Source organism: Anguilla anguilla, chromosome 3, assembly GCF_013347855.1.
Source record: "Anguilla anguilla isolate fAngAng1 chromosome 3, fAngAng1.pri, whole genome shotgun sequence".
Lineage (NCBI taxonomy): Eukaryota > Metazoa > Chordata > Actinopteri > Anguilliformes > Anguillidae > Anguilla > Anguilla anguilla.
The window spans coordinates 56,399,809-56,422,499 of NC_049203.1; the positions used below are offsets into that span (position 1 = coordinate 56,399,809).

Below are 22,691 nucleotides of genomic sequence, written 5' to 3' on the forward strand. Positions count from 1 at the left end.
TTATGGTGGCCCAGCCAGGAAAGCTGGCCAATAGAGAGGTGTAATTATCCAAGTTGAATAGGATAATTGCTTGGTGCTGGGAAGTCCAGGTGGTGAGACATTGGTGGGTTTCTCTTATTTACTGAGAAAGAATCTGCAAAACTCACCGCAATTTTTTTCTGCAACAGGGATCTTGCCATCAAGAATAACACAAATTTAAAACGAGACAAAGACTGGATGACAATAGGAAGGCACTTAATAGGATTTTGGGCTACCACATCCTGCCAGAACAGCTTGTTTCCACTGTAGAATAGAGTATACCAGCCTCCGGAATTTTGCAGCAGGGATGTGGCAGCCTTCTTCCATGAGAAAGTCAATCAACTCATGTCTTGTTGATGGAGGTGGAAAATGCCGTTTCGCTAGTCATTACAGAATCTCCTATAAATTCTCAATTGGGTCCAGGTCTGAGAAAGCCATGAAGCACAGATAACATTGTCAAACTTGCCAAAGCACTGGATGACTAAACATGCTCTATGGATAGGGACATTGTCATCCTGGAAGACATCCCTCATAGCAGGAACAACATTCTTCATCATGGGATGAAGGTGATCACTCAAAATTATTAAGAATTTATTAGCACTGACCTTGCACCCTGCACCATTATAGAACCACCAGAATCCTTCACTTTTAGAACCAATCATTCAGGTCTGTAGGCTTCTTTGTGGGTGCGCCACACATGCACTCGTCCGTTTGTCGAGAGCGTAGTAAGGAATGATTCATCTGACCGTGTCACATTTCTCCACTGCTCAGTAGTCCATTAGCTGCACTCTTTGCAACACAGTACTTGCGAACATGCATTGCCGGGCATACTGAGTAGTTTGTGCACTGCAGCCCAACTATGCTATCTTGCTCTGTAGAGTTTGCAGTGGCCATTCTTGATGAAACTGTCTGCTTACCGGATCTGTAATTTGCAGTCAATCGATTTGCAGTCAATTAGGTGCTTGCTTGTATATCCTTGCACCTCAAATTAATGCAAGGACATCACGATCTGAGAGTATGTCATTCTGGCCACGGCTGCCCTTTGTATGCAAAGTCTTTCCCTCAGAGTTTCGTGCTGACATCGCCTTGGAAACTGTTCCTCCTGAAACATCAACAAGCTGACCTGTCTTCATCACTGAAGCGCCAGCCAAATGTACCCCAACAATCACCCGTCTTTCATTAAGTCACTGAGGGCCCATCTTCTTGCCCTGCTTAAAGGCAACCAAAATTACAAGCAACTAGGCCTGCCCAATATTTTTGCACTTGATTAAGCACACTGGAATGTTAATTGTTAAATTGTTCATTGCTAAAAGTAACCACAACTGTATGGAAGCACCTGCTTTCAGTACACTTTGTGTCCCTCATTTACCCTAGTGTTCCCACTTTTAGAATTTCTCCCTCAGTCAATACCCTGAAAAAACTATCTTGTTCACTGGTGTAACCTCACTACAGCTTACTACTCATTGGGCCGCTCGATGGTTCCTGAATAGGGTCTCATTCTGTCTGTAGCTTTGGATTGCCTGTACACCGAAATATTCCACCGACAGGCCGGAAAAGGTGCCAAGCTATGAAATTCCAAGATACGACGTAGGGTCAGAAATGCAATGCAACCTCATTCTCATTGACAACATCACAACACAGAAAGCGTTTACATTCGCAGTAATAATCTGATAATAGATCATTAAGGCAATAGTCCCATTATATAAATTGTTATGTAAACATCATAGTGCAATTTCCATAATCAAAGAAAGGTCTTAATTGCATTAAGCAAAACCCAATTAACACACCAAGAGTTTTACCCAATTTTTCTGATTATTTGGGCATGTGTACACCTTTGTCTGATTTCTTTCGGTTTTCTACATCTGTGCATGAGCGCATACATAATTGGCTAGAGAACAAATTCACTGGATGCAGGAAGTATTTACCACAACAAAAGTGCAATTGCCATGTGCATTTCCAGAGGTCGAGGGGCACGCACTGTCGGGGTTTATAACATCCTTCATGAGATCACAAAGCTTTACAAATGCCCTGTGAGGCATCTGAAAATTCTCTCTCCATTCTCTCTCTGTAAATTCCTTTAACACCACTCTCTCCCTCTGTAAATTCCTTTAATACCTTCCCACCGGTCCCTACTTTGCACACACATCTCCCCGTGCACTTCAATAAAATTACTGTTGTTATTATTCCCAGTAATTAGAGTACTGTGTGCATGTAAACAGGCTCACAATCAATCTGTTGTGCGTGCCCATGTGTCATGTCATTAATACTGAGAACTCATCAGATCATGAAATACCTTCAGGCAATACAAACAAAAACGTATGTGTCTTCAACATGCATGGCCAGTGTGGAGGTATGGATAATGCTTATATATCATTACAATAGCGATCTGTTGGCTTTTTGCAGTGACACTAGAGAATGTGTGAGAACAAAAAGGTGATAACAACAATTAAAAAATAATAATAACATGAATCGTTTTACAAATATATTGATTTGGCCACACCATAAACAAAATAAAACAGGTCTTAAATAATTATTGCTAAATTTAGTTCAAAGCTATTTTATACACAGTTTTCAAATGATAAAATATAATTTGATGGCAGAGCTAAATAATTGACTGACATAATTCTTTAATGGAAAATACATTCTCAGGTATCTTTGGCTTAACTGCTGATTACCTCCCTCCAGCTTGCAATAGACACACTGTGTGCTTCTCTACGGTAGAAGTTCCTCTGGGTGTGCCATATTTATGTGAAATCGATCCCACCAATGGAAAATTATGATCTAAAAGCACATTATTTACCAGATTTGCTGCGCTGAGGATGTAAGTCGGTCACAGCTGATGTAGCACGCGGCGTAATAAAGCGCTGGTCTGTATTACTTCCAGTGGCAGTCTGACTGTTTGACCTCTGGAGAACAGAGACAGAGACGCAGCGCCGGTACAGGAGGGCTCCTGCTGCAGTCGCTGTACAGAGCGGCCCTTTCTGCCGGGGCCGGCTCCTCCATGTCTTTTCCTGCGCCCTCGGGGACCCCACACTGTCTGGTATTGATTTGTCTAGGAAAACATTGTTCTGAATCCTCTACCTCTGCACTCCGCGAGACAAATGCATTAATTGGGGAAAGAAAGCGCAATGATGAGATTGCAAATTCATATTTTGCCAACAAGAGGTCATTTATATTGTGGCTAAATAAAACAGAATATAAATATGGCTTCACCTTCTCCAAGAAAACCCCCAAAAATACCCCATTGACTTCTACCCTGCTGCCATCAACACACGCATGAATACTATATGTCTGTAGTCTTTGGTAAATGCAGTGCAGTCAGGGTCCAGCTGACCAATTGCATGCATGCTACTTGTCTGGTCATAGCCGTGGCAGGAAATGAAATGTGATTTAAACACCCAGTGTCATAAACAAGGCGGAGCCAAGATGAAGTCCTTTCCCATGAGCGCTTTCCAACAAAGGGATGCTCTGTGTCTGGGTGACGTGAGAGAAAGATCATTCTGAATGAATAACGCAGTGTTGCATTTACCATTCCTCCCAGCAGAGCCTGTTCATCTTACTGTTCTTCCTCACCTGTTCACTCTCCATAAGCATTCACCTGCCTCATTCACCCCACAATGCGCTTTGTGGGCTATGTCTATAAAATTATATAATTTCATTGTTCTAAACCAATGCGTGTCAAACATCAAAAACATTTTCACGGGCTTTCCTAATGGCAAATTTGCCAACAGTCTCTGATAGCTGTAGGGTGTTGTCCTATCTGTTTTTCATTTTTAATCTCAAAGGATTGGATATAATCTAGGTTGAGTAGAACCCATGAGAGATTTGTGTGTGTGAACCATGTTGTCGTTGTTTTGGTAAAGAGTGCTTTGTCAAAGAAGATTTGCTGCTGTTCTATAGTGGTGAGGAAAATTGGTCTCTGAACAGAGAGTTTACAGGTGTAGAATCTAAGCCATGTATATTTGCCCCAAATAGTAGACTTTGTATGTAAAAGACAGGAGGCAGATGTGCCTTATTCAAGTGATGACAACAGTGAGCAGGAGACTAGAGCGGATGTATGTATTTAATGCTAGCGTGACCTGATAGCACATAGTTAGAGGAACAATGCCTTCCTGAGGCTTTATGCCTAGTGTTCTGAGGCAGCTGCGTGTGTAGGAATTCTCTTCCCTGGGAGAGGAGAGATTCTATAGCAATAAATAAAGCATAAATCAAGACAGGAATTGCTCCCGTTTTGAAACCATTTTCTTACTGAAAAGCCTCATTGTGTTGTGTAAGCAAGGAGAGCAAGGAAACCAAAGTGAACGAGAGAGAGGGGAAGAGAGAGAGAGGGGGAGAGAGAGAGAGAGAGAGAGAGAGAGAGAGAGAGAGAGAGAGAGAGAGAGAGAGAGAGAGAGAGAGCCCAGCGGGGAACAATGGAAAGTAATTAATGATTCTGCTGTAGGAAGTTTGCCAGGCCAGAACAGAATAAAACAGGAATAAGAAGGAGGGGAGGCAAGAGAAAAGCTCCCTGTCAGCACTAACAGTCTCTCCTTCTGTCTTGTTTGTTAGTTCTATTAACAGTGCCTGGCACAAGCCCACTACTGAAACTATAAAAGAAAAAAAGGCAGGAGGTATTCTCTTGTAAAATGTACTTCCTGTTTTTTCAGCCCACAATACAGGGTTAATGACAGTTGGAAAGTAAGTGTGTGTGTGTGCGTGTGTGTGTGTGTGTGTCCTATGTGTGTGTGTCTGTGTGTGTGTACGTGCGTGCGTGCGTGCGTGGGTGTGAGTGTGAGAGAGGGAAACGTTATAGTGTGAAAAGCATTATCAGAAAAGCTACCAATTAATTTTAAAGGTGCTTCTAAAACAAAGCATAGCACCTCTAAAAATTAAATAAACTTATGACAGTATGAATCTATCCAGTCCTGCTTTGTACAGCATGGGCCTTGAAGGGTAAGCCAAAATTTCCCAGGGTCACATCTGAGTTTCACAGCAATCTTACAACGTTGAGTTTTGTGCTTGATATTTACTGGCCTCCTCTGACCTCAGCTACACTGTCTGCCTGCTAGTCTGCGTCTCATCCTCGTTTCGACGCATAAATCTGACAGGCTCCGTCTCTTATCAGCAGCCCTCTGTCTGTATGCCACAGATCTTCTTTGTAAAGATAAACATGATTAACAAACAGCGCACACAATACACGCTTTTGATGGCACAGAATAAGCAAGTTAGACAGCAGAAGAACGCTCGGGCTGTTCGGAGGATAATCCAGTGAAAACCCATGCTCAAATAGATCTGATTTCCCAATTATTTATTCATTGCCGTTCTAAGATTGCTGAATGAATTAAATTATCTGCTTCAATTTGATGAGACAAGTTGCAACTTAACCACAACATGCCGTCTTGAGACGCATAGTGGATTGGTGCTTGGGAGTCCATATGCACACAGACAAAGCTTTTTTCTTGGATCATCAGGATTGTATACATATATATATATATATATATAGATATATATATATATATATATATTAATATATATTTTTGTGAGTTATCTAATGTTTGGGACAAAGATACATTTTTTTCCTTGATTTGGCTCTGTACTCCACAATTAAGTGCAGATCATTTGGTTTGACTATGTACAGATAACAGCACTTTTTAAACATAGTCCCTCCCATTTTAGGACACCGTAAATTTGTGGCACGTATTAATGTTATGTAAATATACTGTACGTATATATACATACACATGCAAGCCTGCAGTGAGCATGTCAATTGCCTTCTGTGCTTTTCTCCTTTTCACTGGCTCCTGATGCTTCCAGCTCCTAGCATCAATTGCTGGATCGGGTAACCCACCTCTAAATCTACCCTTAATCGTTCTGTGTAAACCTTGAGTACTGATCCAGAATCCTTTGGCAGAAACTGAGCGTGTGCTACCTCTGCTTAGAAATCTGCTTGCAGCTCACAGCTTCCGGTTCAGTGGTGATTATTCCTGAATCATTACCGCTGTGCCAGATCCCTAACGTTCACTGATGTCCCTTTCAATTACAAGCATATAGAAGCAATCAGGGAACAAGGAAATGCTTGAGTATATTAAAAACAGGTGCTTCCACACAGGTGTGGCTCATGTGTAAAAATGTTGGGTTGGGCTTCTTTCTAAAAATCACAGCTAGAAGAAGAGCTCTCAGTGATTTCACAGAGTGGCGATTAAACCTAAAAATGTACATATGCAAGTAAAGTTGTGCAAAGAACAAAGGCAGTGATCTAATGAGCATTGGAAAAGTCATATGGTTTCTTACTGGATCACAATTCCCTCACCCACAGGGCAGGAGTGGTCACTGAATGATTTAATGAGAAATGATGTCTGTCTCGGTCTCTAGATCTTATCCCAACTGAACACTCCAGATATTCTGGTGAGGCGCATAAGACAGAATTTTCCAATTCCACCAACAAAAACACCAATTGATGGAATTTTTTTATGGAAGAATGGTGTCACATCCATCCAGTACCATTCCGGAAACGTGGAGTATAGATCCAGAACATATGCCATTCTGGCGGTTAGTGGCCGTCCAATGCCTGATTAAAACCCGAAACATTGTGATGGTGTTTCCTTTACTTCGGCACCCACATGAACATTGTAAGTGCGGGTACATTTCTCTGGTCCGCTGCTGAAGAACCATGAAGGATGCCACAATGAAGAATCACAGACAGTAATTATATTCATATCAATTTTACAGTTTCCGCTTTTAAATCATATGCAGGGGTAGTGATGGGGTGGGAGCAAGACAGCACCACAGCAGTCAACACAAATATTTCATGCTTGGTGTTTGACTTTATTACATTATATACTGTACAACTTTAGAAAAGGATTAGAATATAAATGCGTTGTGTGAGCATCCGATGTGATTAAAGAGGAGGAGGGTGCGACTTTGATCCAGGTTCAGTAGCAAGAATATGTGGGAGGCCTAAATACATAGACAGAACGAACCGTTTTAAAATAAGTCAATGAGGATTATTCTTCATAGTGCCTGTGGGGGAATATATGCGTGCATTTCCTCTTCCTTTTCTACTGTTCAATCCCAGCATGTATATATTAAATACCTTAACTGCTATGAATTTCCAACTTTATCCTTAAGTATCAAGCATAGTATAGGTCAGGATGTACACCAACTGAATTATTCACCACACCACTGGATTAAGGGGAGCATACTGCATATGTAACTATTCAAACAAGTTTAAAGGGCTATAGCTCTCCTTATTTTCTTCCAGGGTTACATGTTTTACATTACGTACATTTTTCAGATATTTGTATGGATGTGTTTTTTTTGTTTTTTGTTTTGTTGTAGCAGGAACTCAAGTCCCTGCCATGGTAGTCTGAGAAGTGTTCCACACAGTGCGGGGTGTAATCGGCTGAAACAGAAACGTTACAGGTTCTGTGAGAAGGAAATTCCACCAGGGAGCGCTATCACAGAGGAGTCTGATGTTTTCTCTCAATGAATCAGGTATTCAAATGGACCCCCCCCCCCTTCTCTCTCTCTCTCTCCTGTCACTTCTGTCACTTCTCAAGTGAAGCTTTAATACAAAGGGCAATTTGTTTTAAAACATCTTTTTTATGTTTCATAAAAAGTATATCAAAAGGAAATCGAGCCTTTTAAACAACAAGAATGCACATAAAAACATGGAATAGCCGGCCTCTTCCAGGCTCCTACAATAAAAATTTGATTCCTCTCCAACCCCCCACTTCTCTCTCTCTCTCTCCCCGCTCTTTTTTCTTCTCTCCCCTGCTTGAATGAATGGAGTATGGCACAAGCACAATGTACTCGTCTCCAAAGAATGCCAGCAATGTCCACAGTCAGCATGGGGCAGGCCGCTGCATTGGAAGTCTGATTGGCCATTCATTACATTGCAGGTTTCACAGTGTTGCCATGATGTTCTCCTTGCCTTTGGCCCTGGCTTTTATGGCGTTCCTCCTTCAAAATAAACAATGTTTGGGGATGGGGAAAGCCTGAAAACTCTACTCCACAACTTCCTTCTTATTCCAGGTTTCTGAGATACACACAGGAAATGTTTTTTCATTATCAGATCTCACGCACGCACACGCACGCACACACACACACACGCATACAGAATGCATTGTACTCCCATAAGATTTCCTTCAATGATAGAGAAGTCCAACTGCGAAAGTGAAAGTAATGGTCAAGGGTGTCAATGTAGATTTAATTCTTATGTCCACAGAGCTTAATATTAACATGTTAATATTGAGATAAGTATACTATCCCAACACTACTGTGTATGGACTAGTCCAGTCATGTGCGGCTACAGCCAGGGTTCATTTTACTTCTGCAACAACGGCTTTTGTTTATTTGATTGAAGCCGCTGTTCGCACAGAACATCATCTTGCCGTATTTCAGTTGTAAATCAGCTGCTAATTGAAAGACTACTCTAAAAGCCGCTGGACTGAAGCCGTTCAGAGCCCTGAAATATCCATCTCTGATGTGGACAGACGCTTACTGATCAATATCTATCCTGCTCCTGGTAGCATTGGTTTTAGCAGAATGAGTGCTCCTTCAGTGGAATAGGTAAGAAACACTCCAGTGTTTGATATATGTGTTATTTGATTTCCCCGTTGGTTTTGTGGAGGGGTTTTTCGGCCGGTGTCCAATTTCACACTTGGGGGAGCGGAGTAAGGGGAAGGTCAGAGCTGTGTCAACACCAGCCGTATATTTCTGCTGATACCCACAGAAAAACAGAGACCTGGACCATACTTCTCCTTTGAACGAGTAACACTTTTTTTTTCTTCTTCTGTATGTGTTCAAGGTTTTCCCTCCCTGCCCGTGAGTAACGGTCGTCTAGTATCCGGCCTCCATGTCTCTCCGCTCTGTCTCTACGCCGTTACGTTTAATAATCAATCAAGATGTTTATGGAGCTAAACCACTATTGGACCTTGCATGTCCCCAGAAGACCAAGACTACCAGGTTTCCTGAGCTCTAGCACTTAGTAAACATCCTCCAGCAAGTGGTTGGTTTATTACAGTACCTGAGTGAAATTACAATTCTGTTTTAGAAATATCCTACTTCAGGTAACTTAGTAGCACAAAAATAAAAACATCATTTGTTTTTATTTTTGTGAAATCATTCCAACATGCTTGTCCCTTGTGGGTGGTGAGATATGTGTATACTGGCTTAAAGACTGCCCTCCAATGAACACACACACACACACACACACACACGCATACACATATCTGCACACATACACACGCATTGAGGAAATAATTATGTACTTTATCGTCATGGGAACTATAGCAGTCCAATATGGTAACGTTGGGAAGACATGCTCATTTTTATTGTGAGAATGGTACACAACGAGAATACATAACAAGGTTATTCCACTTCTGCAAAATTACCACAATGATATTGTGTCAATATTTAAAATGTTATGGTGAATGAGTTCATTCATCACTTATTTTAAATAAATCAATCAACTAAAAAAATAAGTACCTCACAATCCCAGTTATAACATCACGTATATTGTGGATAGCCACAAGAATTAATAGAATCTATCTTACACGCACACACACACACACACACACACAAGTAAGGATAACAGGGTGGTGAGTGGAAAACAGAAAATAAGTAGTAGTTTGCATTCTCTTTTCAATTTCCCAGTGCGCTATTGCCTATTGCCATGTTTGTTTCCAAAGCAAACAAATAAAATCGTTGTTTACACTAAAGTTGAATTCTCTCAAGTCTCTCAGTCACTCGTACTTGCTCTCTGTCTCTCTCTCTCTCTCTCTCTCTCTCTCTCTCTCTCTCCCTCTCTCTCTCTCTCTCTCTGTCTAAGTAAAGCAGTATCATATACACTCTATTCCCTCTCTTCCCCTGCCCCTGGCTCCCCTCTCTCGGCTGGATGTCTGTAAGGTGTGACAGTGTCGTGCATCACACGGTCGGGGTGCTAAGCAGAGGAGATGAGAAAGGAGAGAGGCCTCGGCATTCTTCTATGCCGTTATTACCAGCAGTTGATCATGTCTTGGCTTTGGATTTTGCCAGGCCATCCTTCTTTACTGTTTGCAGAGTCTGAACAACATCATGTTCTGAAGTATAACAGAATCAATATCCTGGAGGGGTCTGAAACAGAATTCCCTCTCTGAGAGTGAAATTAGATACTGCTGTTAGCTGTGTGAAATAATGAAATGCCCTCCCACACTTACCAACACCACCAGCTCAGCCTCCCCAGAAAACTCAGGAGGCTGCTTGGATTCGCCATTGACATTATTTGTGCGTTGTAAACGTGATCACAAGAAGAAAGGAATTATTGAAATGACTTAATTTCATGGCCTTTCTTTTTGATTCGCAGTATAGGATTTGGCATTAAACCATGTAATGCTCTGTTTTCACTGACTGAAAAAATATGGAAACTGGGTGCAGATATTAAAAAGACTCAAGTACCTGTCAGCCCTCTCCCCTTCTCTTTCTCTCGTGTTGTTATTCCCCAGATTATTTGGCCACCCCATCGCGGGCGTATAGGGTTACATATCCACCACTGAGCTGTGCAAGCGGAGCAGAATTACTCGCGAGCTGGCATCGGGGAGACGGGATGGAGCCAGATCCGCCGGCAGGGCACAACGGATGGACTGACCTATTACTCACCCCCAGCGCTTCCTCCGGTGAGATCACCCGCCACACCTCCCTGCTCCACACATGGGCCCAGTCTGCACCGTCAAGGCTTCCCTCTCCCAGGCTGAACAAGGGCTCTTAACCGGGAATGAAATACTGATCAAGAACCCAGCTTCTGGAGGTACATTCGATACCAGTTTGAACTGCCCAGCAAGAGCTGTGTGTGACGTGGGGACATGGTGTCATCCATCTCTAGCCACTCGGTGCTTCCATCCTTTTTTAATCTGTTGCCCAGTTGCCATAAGGATAGGAGTGGGGAAAAAAAAACAATTTATCTGCTCATTTGGACACCACCTGTGCATCCTTTCATCCTGGTTCCCCCTCAGTTTGCAATCCGGAGCAAAGAAGGCCTTGAAATTATCTGCAGGAAGTTTATGGAAATCAGTGCGAGTGAGAGCTGCAGGTGTTGACAGTGCTGATAGTGAATGCAAGTGGCCCTGGCCTTCTGAGCAGTAGCATGACTGTTGAGTTTCTACACTGAGTCAGTGTTGAATCTACACTGCAGAAGGTACAAAGCTCAGTGTTTTGAGATAATATTTGTGTGAGATGACATTTCATCCTGCTTCTATAAAATTAAGAAAACAATTTATCATTCAGTCTATAATACTCTGGCAGGCTATGCGGCAAATTATCATAGTGGCAACACTCTGTGTTCAATGTATAGGGCTATGGGCAGTGGACGATTAGAAAATAGCAGACATTAAAAAGGCTAATTTTATTGCTCTTTTTCAGTCAATGTATGGCAGTGCTGTAAAAAACGAAAAATATTCCAAAAATGGAATTCATAGTCACCACAACTTTATTTTGTAAGTTATTGTATTATTAAGTGATGTTCACAAAGTCTATGCTTTTCAACTTCTGACTGTTCACACTGTGACCCTAATCCAAATTTCAGATAATATTTATATATGCAAGTGGACAGTCTTTTAATTTGTTGTCTTTTGCTGTCGAATAGGTGCTGTCCACAGCCGCAGATTTCCTTTGCTCCGCCTTTGGTTTTGTGGAGGTTAAAGAATTACCAGGAGCAGATGTGGTGTCGTGTGTGTTTGACCAGCCAAAGCTGAGGCTGAAAGACAGCAACAGCGAGAGGTTCCGGTCAACACAGCCGCTGAGATCTGGGAAGCTGTCTTTCCTTAGCTCATGAGTTAGACTCAGGATAAGTGAAGGGTCACCACAACACTGACCTGAGTGAAACTGAACAAGACAGAGACTCTGAGTCTGGCTGTTTTCTTCCAAATATAGTTGTGTTAACAGTACACTGTGTGAACACCATTTCTGGCCTCAGTACTCCTCAATTTAGAAAAAAGTTGTTTTGAAAAAGCTGGCCACTATATATCATTACATATAACACAAGGTCATTTTTTTAAATCTAAGACCATCTCTGCAATCGATTGTGGTTTTTTGCATGCTCCAATTATTTGATTGACTACACTTTTCCCTCACCTCCAGTTTCTCAAGTGATCTCATACTGGGCAAAAGAGAATGACTGTGGAATCTCAGTGGGTGCTAACATTGCTACACTCCTAGCCCTGCTTGGGGATTTTGTTTGCCTTCATTACTGGGAGGTTACAAACAAACCTGGATTATATTGCCCTGGTGAGAATCCCGCGGAGAATGAGGATGTAGTAGTCTCATGCCTGAAGGATGTGTCTGTGGGGCTGCAATTTCTTCAGTAACCCTGTATTGATTCCTGCTGCTGTCCTTATCAGCGCATCTGCTTTCTACCAACATGGAAGGGTATAACAGAGAGGGAGGGAGGGAGGGAGGGGAGGAGGCAGAGAAAGAGAGACAGAGAGAGAGATTCCATAGAAGATTATTATAATTTCAGTGTTGGAGTCTCATGTTCATTGGTTAAAATATATTCTCGTACGCAATGCTATTTTGGCAATATTTGCTTTGGGAGTATGTCAGTATTTCTTAATGGGTTGTGCATAGCATTGCCCTTACAGAGTAACAGAGCAGACGCAGAACATGGCATGGGGAAACAGATGACATCATCGATCCAGACCTCATGGACTGTTCTTTCCTTCCAACACTAAAGTGTCCTGTCTTAATCTGTCCTGTGAGACATGCCAGAATTCAATCCAGGATGGGGGGGAGGGGAGTCATCAGTTACTACTAAGGAACACCAGCATTATTTTTAGTAGCTCGTGTCCAGTTCTTGATTGCACAATCTATTAACTTTGTTTAATTTATTCACCATTCAGCCTCACAGGGGACAGATGCAAGGCAGCTATGGAATGGGAAACACATGAGCAGTGAGGGGGAAAAGTTGAACAGTGAAAGACATGGTTCGTCACAGGGTAATGTGGCAAATAGCACATGAGTGTATTCATTCCACTGTGATGGTATATGCAGAACTGATATGGATGTCCTTAGTTTTCCTTTTCTCTTAATACTACAGTCATACCACAGTGTGTGTGTGTGTGTGTGTGTGTAGGTGTGTTTGTGTGTGTGTGTGTGTGTGTGTATGTGGGGGTGGTGAGGGGGGCTCATGTTATTTGTGGTAGGTGGTCTTTATGATTGTTAATCTCATCAGGTTGGGAGGGAAAATAATCAAAAGAAAAGATTCAGGATTGTTCCACTGGCAAAGACTTCAATACACAAGGAAAGTTAATTTTTTTTCTCTTGCTAATAATTTTGATTATTTTTTGTGTGCGTGTGTGTGTGTGGTGCTCTTCCCCACTGTCTCCCGAACAAAACCACGGTGATATGGAGCAGAGTGTGTGCTGTCTGACCTTGATTGGTGCGGAGGGTGGCGGGTAAATAGATTACACTGAGGTTACCTTGACAACTGTCTGTGCTGATTTTGGCAATCTCTGGGCCTGGGGAGAGAGAGACGAGAGAGAGGGAGAGAGAGAGAGAGAGAGAGGGAGAGAGAGAAAGAGGCACAGAATGAGAGAGGGAGAGTGCAAAGAAGAGGCAATGTGGAGGGAAAAAGAGAAAGAGGGAGAGGACATTGGCGAGGCAGAGAGAGGGCGCGCAAGAGAGAGAAAGAGTGAACGAGAGTAAGCGAGAGAGGGAGAGAGAGAGAGAGAGAGAGAGAGAGAGAGAGAGAGAGAGAGAGAGACTGCCAGGCTTGGAATTCCTCTGACTTCATATTAATCATTAACACAATGTTCCCGAGAGTGCCTGCCAAGCTAACATGGAGAAAATTCATGAGGCATTTTTTCTCCTCATGTCTCTCTCCTTACCTCTTCTTTGCCATTCCCCCTCTCTCCTCAGTGTCATGGTGCACATTTCATGGATATTTACTAGCACTGTTGCTGTTGCTATCAACAGAAGGAAATGATACAGGGAAATAAATTGTTGCAGAGATTTTATTACCCTTCCTCCCCTCCCATTTGGATTTTCTAGACAAATTTGTGCACTTATGAAATAGGATGTGCAGGCTGCTTCATTCTGCATTTCCCTTTTCTGTCTCACTTCCTTTGTGACATAATGCCCTCCATGCCAAATTGTAATGTCAGCCCTAAAATTGAGCTCAAAACTGTCAACTTAATTTAATGAGCTGTGCACTGAGTGAAGCAATTTGTTACTACATTTTGGCTGGACTTCTCTCCGGGCACCTGACGTTGGCTGAGAGGCACTTATTTTACTCAGTTAGTTAAATGTTCCTGAATCTTCCACCCTCAACCCTAAGGAAATAAGTGGATTTACAGCTATGTGTCTGTCTAACTTTATGAAGTTCCTCTTAAATCCTATTAGGCCATTTCTCACTTAAAGCACAGCTGTCTTTGAAATTGATTAGATATTTTGAGATTGTATGAGCAGACAGGAACCTGTCCTATTCCTGAATCTCAATGAAAGTTGGACAGTCAAAACTCTCGGTCATAATAAACATAACAATACAATGTATTTGTGCATTACCTTCCAAACAGCAGCACCAATGTGATTTACAGACGAGGATTAAAAGAAAAAAGAAGAAGAAATTCTCTGGGAAATTCTCTCGATGGAAAATAAAACAACGGCATAGTGTTTTTCAGAGCTGCATCTTGGCTTTATTTTTAACCTCCTTTGTAAGGGTGACATCACTTTTTAAATAGATTGTGGGAGGAATAACATTGTGTGTATTGAGATGGATTTTGGTTTTACTTTTTGACAGTCCCACTTTGGGAATTCTTGGCAAATCGTGCATTGGTGCGGTATTGTAATTGTGAAATCACTTCATGTATGACTTACAAAGACTGTAATACTAAGTTTTAAGAAACTACTATAACAGACTGCTCAAACCAACCCCCCCCCCCCCCCCTCCAAACCTTTGTCTTGAAAATTGATTCTGAAGTTGGTATGATGGATGCTGGAACAGAGAATCATCACTGTGAATCCATTACTGACGATGTAACCCAATGCCTCTGGAAGAGGCTGGAGGAGTGTCTGAACACTGCAGATTGCTATCAGTGTGGGATAGTGGTGTTCACCTCATACCATCTGCACAACAATGGGCCCGAGTTTGCAGAGGGCAGGAATGCACTCTTGACCTGCAGGCTGGAAAAAGGGTTATGACCCTGAACTTTTGGTAGGTGGATTGTGGAGCCACGCTATACTGCAGAATATATTTTACATGCTGCTGGTAAACCCCTAGTTCCATTAAACAAATACACTAATGAATTGTCATTAATTTATTAATGAATTTGTTTGTTTATTTATTTGTTTGTTTGTTGTGTATATGTTGGGGTGGGGGGGGGGGTAATGGTATGGTGTGAATGTTCTGCTCTAACACTCTCAGGAGAAAGGTGAAAAGGAGAAAGGGTTCCAAAGGGCTCCTCTGTGTCTCCATAGAGGAAACCTATCTGGTTCAAGGATTCTTTGTTGAGCAAAATTGTTTAATATGGGAGCGTTCACACTTTTCACACCTACCAGAGGGTTACCCTATGGAGACATGCCAAAAAAAACTTTTTTTCTAAAAGTGTCCCTGGTATTGAGAACCAAACTTAGGTATGAAAAGGAAAACACTTTTGAATTTTGTACCCTTCAGTAATTCACCTTGTAATAATTGCTTCAGTCCTTTAAAATATAAAAAGCAGTTCCTGTTTTTCACTGCATTTCACTCAAGTGGACTCCTTCCTTTACACCAATTCTCTGCCAATTAAATGGCATGCAACCCACTATTTAGTCGTCATTGCTCAGCCCAATGTGTCGCTACTGTATGTGCACAGATTTCCCTAAAAAACACAACCTGAGTGTATTTAAGAGCATAGGTATGCTTGTGTGGATGATTAGAAGTATGTGTGTGTGTGTGTGTGTGTAAGTTTCGGTGTGTGCGTGAATGTATAGGTGTGTATATGCATGTGTATGAATGTACCCGTGTGGGTATGTGAGCGGATAGGTATATGTACCGGTGTGTGTACCTGTGCATATATCTATGTGTGCATGTGCGTGTGCGTGTGTGTGTGTGCGCACACGCACGTGTGTGTGTGTGTGTATTGCAGGGCTGCTGTAATGTGAACCATTGTGACTCCAGGTGCAGAAAGGCGATCAGCGGGGATGGGGCTGGTGTGACCTCCCCCAGCGCGAGGCGCAGAGACCCAGCCTTTGTGCTGTTGCCAGAGACCCAGCGAGCTTCCACAGGGGCATTGTCCCCCCCCATCCCCACCCCCATCGCCCCCCTCGCCAGCTGTAGTGAGAGACAGAGAGAGAGAGAGAGAGGCAAAAAGAGGGAGAAAGAGCCTCAACTGGGAGAAAGACCCACTGCACTACCACAGAGCCTCATTTTGAGTCTGTCAAGGTTGCAAGGCTGGAGCTTTTAAAATATAGGTATTACATCCACACACTTGATCTTTGGATATAATATTTGCATGCCTGACCTTGAGATTGCTGAAAATACAGCATGCAAAAGTTCATATTTATCAGAGAAACTTCAAAACAAAGTGAGAGGGGAGGCCCCCTGGGATGCCCCTCCCCCCTGTAAGTTTTCCCTGCAGCGGATATTTTTCTACAATTGCCTTTGCTCATTTTAGACCATGTCATACAGGTGATCAAACTTCAGCACAGATTTATTTAAGTAGCGTCTTTTTTTTCTTCTTTTTTTTTTAAAAAAGGTTATTTTGCAATTCAGTCCTTTGGGGGGAAAAAAGCTTGTTTTTTTCCCTTTTATCTTTGGTGTATGATGTGGTGTAACTATACAAAATTATCTTATTTTCCAGAAATTTTGCAAAAGAACAATCTACTTAACTAGAACTTGATTGTGAGGAATAGTGCCAACCACTGGTAAGTCTTAGTTCTTAGGGATCTTTTTTTTATATAAAATAATTCTATCAGCCTCCCCGCCACCACCCAATAATAATAATACTAATAATAACTAAATAAACACACACTTGAAGAATCTTGAGTCTGCCTGTTAAAAACCAAACCTGATGAGGTTTGAGCTTGACGTCCAATCATTTCGACACCTCAGCCGAGGCATGCTGAATATATTAATGTTTGTAGTATTTTTTAAATCACGGTTTTTCGTGTGATCCTCTAAAATGACGTCATTTGGTTGAGCGTGACCATGAGTCCAAGGAGTCTGGCAAAGAAGTGGGGTGCTTCCACAGAGATAGAGATGATATCTAAATAAACTTTGCACTGTGCATATGTTTTACTGAAATCCATCTCTGACGCATAAAAACGCTACTTCTTTTGTCAGTGGTACCTAGGCAAGTGAGCACTTGCGCAAACCTCACGATATCAAAAATGCGTAGTTCAAGCTATTTAATGAGCAAATATGAAGCTGTATCGTAACAGAACTTGTATTTGAAATGTTCTGAACAAAGTCCTATTGTAGCGGTCACGCTTAAAATATTAGGCTATTATCGATGTATTTTGCATACTACTGCACTAACTTGCCCTTGTATGCGCTAAGTGTAGCCTTCAAAAGATTATGATTGATGGTTTCCCACTATTACTGACCCCAGTAGCAATAGCTTATCCCGCGCTGTTTTCTTGGCAAGGCTACTGCGTTGCGATATTTGTGTGACGGTCTTTATCGTTCATCCCTGCCGGTCATTAAACTTAATTAAAAAAAAAAAATTTTATACAAAAATAAAAAAAAACAATAATTCAGCCTTTGCCTAGCCTACTATCTTCAAGAAATGGAATGTCCCTTTAAGACTGAAAACCTAGTGTGTAGTGGAACAACTGCGTCTCCTCCTCCGTGACATCGTGCAGGATATCATCCTATCGCCGAAGTTACTCCGCCTCCGGAGTCAGGAAGCCAGAGAGGGCGAGCTCGTAAGTGGCCGCGTTGTGTGGAGATTGATACAGTCATTGTATCATTATTATACGAATACTGCTACCGTGGGGATGAACTTACATGATACTTAAAGAGAACATAAGATTCGATTTATTTCGCTCAGTTTTAATTGTTGGACCCCCTTCCCATTCCCCCACAACAGGTCAAACAAACTGTGTGGTTTATTTATTTTTCAGTTTAAATCAACAATTCTTTAGGATCCTGTTGCTTTAATTTCTTTGTGTGGAGATTCACATATCGAAACAAAAGTGGATTTAACAGAAGCCGCGTTGACCAACACCACTCCAAGATGCTCTTGGTGTCCCAGCGGCTAGACGCACCTCGCATGGAGCCACTAGTAAGTTAATGGGTTTTTAATTATCGCATGCACCGGCGGTAATTGTTGATGGGTGGTCTTCCACTAATTTAATGTTTGTATACAGGACTTAATTTGCTATACTTAATTACCACAGATCCCTGTATTGGCGTGTTGTCTACATTTGAACACGCTTACGGATTCTACGGCAATTTAGCCTATTATTTACGCAATTGTATTTGAACTTATTTTAAAGATGTGGCATTCAGGCGAGATGTCACTCCCTCTCTACAGTAGCATACTCGGTATCAGCATTTTAGAACACGAACGGGAAATCGTAATGTTTATGTTTGAGTTGCATATTGCAAGATTAGATCGCTCGTTTGAAAAGAACATTAAATGAGAGTAACTTGCTCCCCTTTATCTCTCTCACGCATACAAAGCATAAGGAAGTTACACTAACTGCTTAAGCCTGATGTTCACGATTAAGATGAATTGAATTTCAGAGTCTTTCTGAGAGTGAAACATTCAGACCCATCCGTGGTTCAGTGAACTCGCACGTTGGTGTGTTGTTTCTAGAGTAGCCTAATTTCGTTTGTCAAAGGATCTGTGTAGCTGCCGTCGCTTTCCTGTAAATGTTTGTCTGTGCTCCGAAAAATATTCCCGTTTGAAAATAACACCGATGTTTCCGTCTGTGTGAATGTGTAACCTAACTGTAGCCTGTGTCCTCTAGCCTCTTGAAAATAAAGCAAAACCGTCACACAGTGAAACAGCATGTGGTCTGCTTGTTCGGAATTTAAAACCATTTATCAGAGCAGTGAATGGGATCTCTGTGGGCGATCGCAGTAACAAAAGACGGTCTGAAGTGTTGGGTCAGCGGATTGCTGTTGTGCCTTTAATAACAACAATTATATTAATGATAATATGGAATTGTATGGTGGAATGATCGTATGGTCGCACAGCCGTGTTATTAAACAATTTTGCGAATTCAGAGAGATGGGTGAGAGAGATGGGGGTTGAAATCGCATTGACACGAGGAAATGGGAGACAGGCTGGTGTCTCCAGGATTAATTCAAACTGCCAGAATAGGTAATGGGATTAACTAGATGGTAGAGGGCCCCTCTTCTAGCTCCATCATTCATTAAACGAAGAGACTGGATCTAACCCTAAACGCATCGCTATATTAAGATCACTGGAACGCGTAAATCGGGTTGAGCAAGATAGGCATTTTTTCCAGGTTGATACTCTTAATGCGAATGTATTAAAACCATTGTGTGGCTTGTCTTTGCGATCGATAATCACAACCAATTTACTGAACAGCCAAATGAAACCTCTTAATCAGTTGTGATTTATAAACCACCTCTTCTTCGCTCTGTTCAACTTTGAATTGGCTTTCCTTAAATACAATTCCGAAAGGCTATTTTTTACGTAGCTAGAAAGGTTAGTCCGTTTCTCCGCGACCCATGTTTCACTGCTCCCTCCCCGTAAAATCTTACTGAAATAGCCTACAGTTAATGAAAGTAAGTAGTTGCTTCGAGGGGATCAAAGGTCACAAAAGGGAAACACACTGTTGAATTCCACGATTTTATCTCTGACAACGTTTACCATTACTTAGTTTCTAAGACGCTAGTAGGCTACATTATTATTAAGGGTACGTGAGGGTTAACGTTAAGTTTGCAGCTGCGAGCAAACCGTGGAATGCGAGTAACTGAACCAAGAATGCGTACATGTGATCCATGAGAAGTATGCAACTAGCTTCGGGAATTCTTTGCCCTTTAGTGTATGGTTGCTGAATGAAAAGACCAACTTTGTCCGCGTGCGTTGTGCGATCATTCGTGTGATAAAAGGACTTGTGTTTGGTCACGTGAGAGGGCACTGGCTCAGTTCAGTTGTATCAGTCCGTTTAAGTCTTTTAACCATATAGTCTAACCATTTAATTATGTATCCTGGCCCTATACGTGTACTATATTATTTTAGCCTCACTGTGAGTGCAGGACTTTTAAAGAACAACACAGAGAGCTCTCCTCACTGTGCAACACTTTATCATAGGAGTTTCAGATTATTCTGAACATTTCAGTGAACCAGGTGATTATAGTGAAAATGTGTGTTAGTCTATTATGAGTGAACATTTAATTGATCTAACAGCTCTGTCATCTAAACCTCCATAGTGAAGTCTTGAGCTGTAATGAAAAGACTGTGCTTGAAATAAAGGTGATAAGGTTTACTTACTTGGCTAATTCCACTGTTGACCTCTGCCGACACTACACAGAGCAGAAAATTATGTGATCATTAATTATAATAATCAGCAATAGCCTACTGCAAACTATCATTGTTTTCCTTTTACAATGGGCAGGTTATGCCTTGATTTGATGCCATAATGGAATATATGGGGTTAATGTGGGAAATTATCCAAATCCACAATTAAGAGCATTTTTTTTTTCAATACTTTTAGATTTTTAGCAATAGACTATACTTGTAGTGAGTCTTTTCCTGCTAGATTTTTTTTAGATGGTTCTCCTCCAACCTCACTATGTCTCTCTCTGTCTGAACTGGTCCGTGGCCAAATTAGTCATCAGGCTTTGAAGTCGACGTTAAAGAAAATACTCAACGGTGGAATGTGGGATTGCTTTAGAACTCTTATTGAATGTGCCAGTGTTTCAGTTGCGGTAATATGAGCATCTGTGGGGCTTGTCCGGGTTGGATTCCACCTCAAAGTTATGTTAACCAAAAACAACAACAACGAGAAAAAATTGTACTTTCATCTTTCGGACGGTCTTAAAGGATGAGATCATTGAAGTATTGGCTTTTTAGAGTCAAGGGTTTGTTAACTGTTTTACAGCTGCCTTGTCCATTTAAGTGAGAAAATAGACTAAACTCAAGCGATTAGCCAGTATGACCACTCGTATACCTATGGATCTTTTGGGTATATTGTGGAGCGTTTTCTTTAATTTGTAGAAAATGTGTGGTGCATTTGAAGCGAACATCACCTTTTCCGAGTGGGTTTTGCGCAGGGGAAAGGATGGGAAATGTGCTGATTTGCAGTTGTGATGTGCCATATGGTGGCTCCCCGAGAGGGAGGAACGGGGGGCAGGGAAGAGTGATGGGGAGAGATGGAGAAAAAGAGAGGTTGGAATGGCCTTGAATGTGCTTGTCCGACCAGCTGTTCTCTGGCTCCATGTGAAAGGAGCCACCCGTACCATCACGGTCATCGGTTGTGCCCTGGCCCACCGTGTGCAGGCTGACTGAGAGACGGACGAGAGCCACCCTGGAACATCGCTGGACGTTTGGTTGAGTTGCTCTCATCCTCCACGTTGTTTTAGCTATTGCTGAACAAAAGCAGTGGACGCCGCTGCCCCCCTCTTGTAGAGTATCAAAGTTGTTTGAGACTGAGGAACTAACAATACATTTCAGTTTACTATTGTTACTGGGTTTCTTTTTTAAACAATTTAAATATGGAGCAAACTAGCTACAAAACAAGAACATGTGGGGAAAAATATGATGAATGGATAATCAAAACTACTGTTTCTTTACTTTCTCACAGCAGTCATAACAAATGTTACATTTTTAACATAAGAGTTCCCAGGCATTCAGTGATGTAATGATGTTTATTGTGTTTTTCTGAGAAAAGTTTCTAGTATTGGCTGAGATCTCCAGTACTTCCCATGGCTCTCCAAAGTTGTGGCTCCGGCAACAGTCTTTAGTTAAACTCCACTTGGACCTCCACATGGGCCTTTGCAAAATTCCTCCCTTGAAAACCGGACGTCAGTCACTTCTCCATCCACGATTGCGTTTGACATAAAAAGCATCGCAAATCTGGGCAACAGTTGCTTCAGGTGCAACAGCAGCATCATTCATTCAACTGGAGTGCAAATTTTTATCAGGTGTGCAACTGAAAAGTGAGCCATCATCTTCCTTATACCTTTGGTACTGCAAGAGTATTGATATTTCATTAGTTGGTGAGTTGTTAAGGCATGTGTACAGAGTAAAAATGAAGTTGCACACAGGGCCTGATCTGCCCCCATGCTACACCACATGACAGAAGTAATAGCAGGGCCCCATCTTTGCTGGAATGGGTGTCTGCCAGAGTCTAAAATGGGCAGGTTTGAGAATTCAGACCTTGTTTAAGACAGCAGGGCCAGCATCCCTCAGTCATTTCCTGTTTGTACCTTATACTTCACATAGTGTCTAGTCAGGACCTGCACCCCAATAGGAAAATACCTAGATGATGAGACGTGTCCAGTCTCTCTGTCGCACATGCACACACGCACGCACACACACACACAAAAATGTGTGAAAGAATGTGTTTGTTTTTGTTTTTTCTTTCAAAGAATGTCCGTGAGAACATCATTGTGATCCAGACCAGGGCTCATTTGTTAGTGCTGGGGATCCAGTCCGCTGTCCTCCATGCCTGCCATGGGCGGAAAGAATGTGTGCAAAGTGGACTCAGGTGGCAGGAGAGCTGCACACTTGCATGGTCAGAGACCCAAGGGGGAGGGAAGG

The 22,691-nt window shown here is 42.0% G+C and overlaps 1 protein-coding gene across 2 annotated transcripts in view; it reads left to right on the forward strand.

The window, feature by feature from the left end:
- Positions 1-17,832: 17,832 nt before the first annotated feature.
- si:ch73-211e3.1 (mastermind-like domain-containing protein 1) overlaps positions 17,833-22,691 on the forward strand; it is a 66,924-nt gene continuing 62,065 nt past the window's right edge. Inside the window, exon 1 of one of the 2 annotated variants that reach the window (XM_035410389.1) lies at positions 17,833-18,233. In XM_035410389.1, the coding sequence (XP_035266280.1) occupies positions 18,186-18,233 (48 nt within the window). In that variant the 5' untranslated portion in view covers positions 17,833-18,185. The remainder of the gene's footprint in view (positions 18,234-22,691) is intronic. The other variant, XM_035410388.1, reaches the window with a different exon arrangement.